Here is a 6,052-nt window from a genome sequence, read left to right on the forward strand (position 1 = left end):
ACTACTTTCTCAAGTAGCAACAGCTTTCACCGCTGTTTGCCAGGGAGGGAAACTTTTTGGTAAATGTAAAAATATTCGAAAGTATTCAAATACTTCCGGGTCTAGCCTTATAACTTCAGTCTTAATGGGCTGCACCAAGACCTTACAATTACTTCAAAAGGCAAAAGATGTGTAATGAAAAGGACAAAATTAGAACATCCACTTAGCAACTTCAAAGGTGCACACACACAGGTGAAAAAAAAATCAAATCCAAGACCTACAAACTTCCCGTCAAATGATGAAATGTTAACGAACGTTTAGAGCGGACGAGAAGTCAGCTGCACTCCAATACATCTCTACCACGCTAACAAATACTTTAAAAACCGGAATACACAAAGTCAATTCTACGCCATCGCTCAAAACAAAAGCAGATAAATTGTGCACACATCCTCGCTGAAAATCACTCCGACTTCACGCCTCTAAACACCAAAAGAGCAAGAAAACTGTTTCCTGGGTGAAAAATACAAAAAAACTTCGGTCTGAAAAATTCATCAGTTGGGATGCGACTCCCCCCACCTTTTTCCTCCTCCTCCTCCTCGTCGTCCTCGTCCTCTTCCTCCTCGCTCTCCTCTCTGGGACCGGGCATGTCGGGTTCTTTCTCGGACGCGGGCTGGGTGGGGGTTCCCTCCCCCTCCGCAGCAGGGGCCGAGGCGGACATGCTGTGAACCTGCAAGCGGGAAGAAAGCCGGACGTCTCGGTCCTCCTACTCCCGCAGGCAGGACCGGGCGGCCACCCTGAATGATGCTACCCTTCCCGCGGGACACCTGCCCTGAAAGTTGCCTCCTCCCACAGCCGGGACCGCAGCGCTCAGTCCCCAGGGGCGGCTTCCCTCCGCCGCCGCCGTCCAGGGATTCCCGAGGCGGGAAACCGCGCCCGCTGCCCCCGCGCGCGCGCGCCCGCCCGGCCTGCGCTGTTCCCGGCCCGGCCCGGCCCGAGCTGCCGGCCCTCCACGTCCCCTCCCCCGCCCCAGGCCGCCGTCCAAATGGCCGCGTCCCTCCCCCGTCGGCCGCGGCAGGGGCGACCGGGCCTCCGGCGTCCCGAAGCAGCCCTTACCGCGGATTTCGGCCGCCGCGGGCCTGGCACGCGAGGGCACGAGGAGGTTCTGGGAGGCGGCGGCGGCCGACGCCGAGGAGAAGGCGCGCGGGCCGCTGTCTGGCGTGACGCTCGCGCCGCGCGCTCGGCTCCCCAGAATCAACAAGATTTTCAAAATGGCGGTTCGGGAAGGAGAGCGGGAATGCGGCGACCAATCAGGGCCGCGAGCTGGGAGTTGGCGGGCGCGGGGCGGGGGAGGCGGGGCGGCCGGGTGCCTCCGCGGGAAGCCCGGGCGGGCGGGACCGCGAGGGGTCGCCTCGGCCGCGGGCGGAGGGATGCGCGCGCGGTGCTCTCCCCGGCTGCGCCTGGAGTGCGGTCGGCGCTCGGGCCCCGGAGTGCGGGCGGGCTGTGTCCCGCGGGGCGGGCGGGAGCGGGAGGCGAGGCGGCCTGGCAGCGCGGAACGGAAGGACGCTAGGGGGCCTGCGTGTTTATTGTTTCCACGGTCGCTTCCTGGAAAAGATGATGAGCAGTCCCGGGCCGCGGAGGGGCGCGGCGGTAAAGAAGTTTAGAGATCTCCGAAGTCGCTATCGACAGTGTTTCTCTGAGGTGGAGGAGAATTAATCAGCGGTCTCATCAATGCTCCAGAAATCATGCTGGGTGATAGATAACTCCCAAATCTGCTGTATTTCTGAGGACCGCATCGCTTGTAAGGTGCACCGAAAGGAAAAAGATCCTACCTGCCACGTTAAAGGTTCACATAGCCAGCCACATAGATTTACACTCCTGTAAATATAAGGGGAGAGGCTCCCTCCCACCCCATTCCTTCCCCTCTCCTCTCTCACACACACTCTCTGTTTTATAATAGAGGAAATATGTTATTTGGCCGGGTCCAGACCCTTCTCCCAGAGTTCTAGGTCATCTATGCAGATGCTTTTTACACATTCAACACTGCAGACACTCAAAGCAGTATCTTCCCTGCTCAATGCTGCCTTCTTTTGTATGTGATTTCCTTTATTTTCTCCCAACTCTTCAACCACTAGCTCACCTGAAGGATCCTTGTACTCGGTGGACTTAATAGAAATGTGATCAGTGAAATTTGCTTGGACTCTGGGTTGCAGGACAAAAATTAGACATTTCCTTTGAATCTTCCCTTTTCCTTTTGTTCCCCTTCCAAAACATACATGAATAGTGTCATTTCTACCCTCAAACAGTATGCCATTTTCCACACTATTGATCCCACTCAAATCCTATCCACACTCCACAGCTCGTCTCTCCTTCTTGCTGCCTGCAACGTGGTTGGGAGTGGGGGGTTGTGTTTCACCCCTATTTGTGTTACAGCTCTTTCAATCCTACCATTTGGCAGGTCCTGAGTTCTGGTCCTGTGTCCAGGAAGAATGAGGCACGCAAACAACTGGAGGGTGAGCAAGGTGGACAGGAGCTTCACTGAGGGACAGAACAGCTCTCCCGAGACCTGAAGTGGGTTGCTCCTTTCTGCAGGGGGGTTGTCCCGACTAGTGTCCTGCCCTCAGTGGAGAGGAGACCCATAGTGGGCAGCTCCTTTCTGCAGGCAGGTGGTCCTGACGAGTTGAGGAGACCAAAGTGGGTAGCTCCTTCCTGCAGCTGGTAGGCCTGAGCGCTGGCTTGAGTCTGGGGTTTTTATGGGCTCAGAAGGGAGGAAGTGTGTGCTGATTGGCCCATGGGTGGGCCCAGAAAAAGCACCACTAGTTTTCGCTCTGGGCTGCAGACTCTACCTGGAACTGGCCACCAGGCCCCCCAGGCTTCAGGCCATCCCTGGCTTGAAGGTGGGCAGGGACCTACCCCTTTCCCCCCAGGAACGTGTCTGCCTCCCACCATCAACATGTCATCCATGGCGCCCAGGCTGTTTGTGCTGAGGGGTACCTGCAGGCCCACGTGGAGCCACCCTCAGCCCCACCAGCCTCTTTCTCGCACTTGTTGGTGCCCAAAGTCCAGAGAGGGCCAAGGCGGCAGGTGGCTGGTGTGTCAGTGCTGCCCTGAACACATGCACACCCAGCTGGGTTGCAGCAGCGCCCATGCCTGGCCACAACTTTGCTCCGCCTTGGAGCGGGCCCTGGGAGTGGGTAGAGAGAGGGTAGAGGCCTGGGAACAGGCACATTCTATTTTTTTTTTTTTTTTTTTTGAGACAGGGTCTCACTCTGTCACCCAAGCTGGAGTGCAGTGGCGTGCTCTTGGCTCACTGCAACCTCAGGAGCAGGCACTTTCAAGCCTGCAGGGGCAGGGGGTTTCCTGGGCCCCCAAGAGTGCAGGGATGGCTGGGTGCAGAGCTGCGGCTGGACGGCTGCAGCTGTGCCCAGGAACATGGGTCTCCCGCCTTGCTGACGTGGAAGGGGACGGGGCTCTTGCGTGTTCCTGGTGCCCGCTGTCTCTGAGGAGTGGGCAGCTCTGGCCGCGCCTTCCATACTGCAGCTGGCATCCCCTCAGCAGCTGCTCCAGACAGGCTGTCACTGCCATCAAGACAACGAGCAGGTGAATATATATTCTATGACAATTAGTGATAGCAGTAAAGCAAGTTAAAGAAGATAGGAAGTACCAGTAGGGTGGATGGGATTTTGTTTTATATATTCAACAATGAAGCAATGACTTATTAATAAGATGACATTTGAAGAGATCCTAAGAAAATGGGAGATCTGAAGACCCACTAGGTTATTCCAAAGAATGCTCTAAAGTTTTGGATGTGGGGCACGAGAGTCAGGTAGAAATCAGTGATGACCTTGGGGTTTTTGGTTCAACAACTGTGAGAACAGGAGTAGCTATTCGTTGAGATGAGAAAGACTTCGGGGGTGGGGGTGGGCAGGATGGTTTTAGAGGGGAAAGTGCAGGAGGTGGGAATGAGTTGTTTTGTTTTAGACATGTTAGTTTTGACAATTCAAAATGGAGATTCAGGAGTGGCAGTTGGATTTGAGAGTCTGGCATTCAGCAGAAGAAACTCTAGCTCAAGAAATAAATATAGCAGTCGTCAACATGTAGATGGTATTTAAAGCCCTGAAACTGAATGAAATCACTAACAGTGAACATAGGTAGGGATAAGGGGATATTCAAAATTGTACCTTGGAGCTCTCCAGTGTTGAGAGGTTCAAGAGTGAGAGGGGAACCAGCAAAGGAGAAGAGAAGAGCAACTGTAGCCAGTGAAGTGGGAAGAGACTTACATGAAAATTGTGTCCGAGAAGCCAAGTGACAAAGGAGTGTTTTTGAAGGAGGGTGATCCACTGAGTCACATGCTGATAAAAGGTCAGGTAAGATGAGAACTGATAATTGATCACTGGATATACCAATGTTGTGTTATCAGTGACATGGACTATTCTGTGGGGTGGTGAGTCTAAGTGTTCCAGGAGTGGGAATACAGAGAGACAGGTAGGCAAGGAATGGATTCAGACACTCTTTCCAGGAATGTTGCTGTACAGGAAAACAAAGAAGGAGCAGTAGTTCAAAGGGAGTTCGGTTTTGAAGAAAAGAGACCCATGTTTGTATGATGATGAGAATGAATCAGTGGAGAGGGGAACATTGATGATACAAGAGAAGGAGGAGACAGTAGCTGAAGCCAATCTACAGTAGGTAGGTCAGGTTGGGTTCTCTGTAAGCAGAAGCTGAAACAGAATTTGGGACACCAGGTGATTATTAGAGGTGAAGAACTGTGAAGGGAAGGGGGAAGAAGTAAGATTGGGCAGAGGAAGAGGTCAAACTGCAAAGCTGGCTTGACAGAGCTTCAGACAGCTACGAGGGGAGTTCTGGAGTGAGTGCTGCTCTTCAGGGTATTCTGAGTGGCTGAGCTTTTATATCGCCATACTGCTCAGTCACCGCATGCAGGCAGCCCCAGGAAGGGTGTTACCTCGACTGAAGTGATTCCACTTTAGTGGCTTTGGCAGATCCTGAAGGAGCTGACAGATGGAGGCTGCCTGCTAACTCTGGGGTCTGCAGCTGGGCAGCAGATCCTTCCTTGAAGAGGCATCTGGGTGACACATCTCCATGTCTGCCACAGGAGATGAAGGGACATGGGATCTAGTGCACAAGTAGAAGAGTTGGCCTTGAAAAGGACAATGGAAAGCTGTTCCATTGTAACAAGAGGAAAGACAGAGGACATCAGTACCCATGCAGGGCAGGGGTTGGCAGATGTAAGTGGGAGTTTTTGAAGTTTTTATTTCTTTAAGTTTCTCAGTAAAATCCGGGGTAACATTATTGACAGTGAGTGAGTGTGAGAGAGACTGTTGAAGGTTTTTGGACAGAGGAAATGTGAAGTGATCATGTAGAAAAATGGGAGATGGATGGATTAGGGAATGTCGTAGGCTTGCCATGTAGCTGCAAGGACTCACTGGGATCAGTGGCTGTAAAGTGAGAGTGAGACCAGTCAGCATTATTGTTTTTCTCCGGCCATATTCAGCTACCTGGGAGTAAGTACGAAGATGGCAACAACAGCATCCAAAAAGTGCATTTAACCAGGTTGGTATTTTGCTAGGCAAGTAAGAAAGAAGGAGAAAACGGTGAGTGAGTTGAGGATACACACAGGACAAGGAAGATAGTGATGGACCATAGAGTCTGAGCTGAGTAAGGAGGGAAGTAAAGACATGAGAAGGGCGAGGCTTAGTGAGAAGGGTACAGGACCGATCAGTAATAACTTTATTTCTGTTTATTACATTTATCACTACCAGAAAATTTTGTTTATTTATTGTCTGTCTTTCCTACAAAAATGTAAACTCCCTGAGGCTGCAGGGACTTTGTCTTGTTCATCACTGTATTCTCAGCACCCAAAACAGTGCCTAACACATAGTAAGTATTTTGCTGAGTGAATGAATGCCAACCAAAATAAACCCGTATTATGAAGATCCAGAATTTTTTTGGTTAATGTGATGAGAAAGTATATTAGGATAAAACGGGCTATTTCAATGGCCTAATGGCAAAGTTTGTTTCTTGCTCTATAAATCTCCCTGTCAGTTCAGGCAATTCTCCT

At 51.9% G+C, this 6,052-nt stretch overlaps 1 protein-coding gene across 1 annotated transcript in view; it reads right to left on the reverse strand.

Moving 5' to 3' along the window:
* Nucleotides 1–939, reverse strand: part of DEK (DEK proto-oncogene) — a 39,998-nt gene extending 39,059 nt beyond the window's left edge. Inside the window, exons 1-2 of the mRNA XM_008976786.4 lie at nt 808–939; nt 556–706 (exon numbers count right to left, since the gene is read on the reverse strand). Of these exons, the coding sequence (XP_008975034.1) occupies nt 556–697 (142 nt within the window). The 5' untranslated portion in view covers nt 698–706; nt 808–939. The remainder of the gene's footprint in view (nt 1–555; nt 707–807) is intronic.
* Nucleotides 940–6,052: the final 5,113 nt, after the last annotated feature.

This window comes from Pan paniscus, chromosome 5, assembly GCF_029289425.2.
Source record: "Pan paniscus chromosome 5, NHGRI_mPanPan1-v2.0_pri, whole genome shotgun sequence".
Classification (NCBI taxonomy): domain Eukaryota; kingdom Metazoa; phylum Chordata; class Mammalia; order Primates; family Hominidae; genus Pan; species Pan paniscus.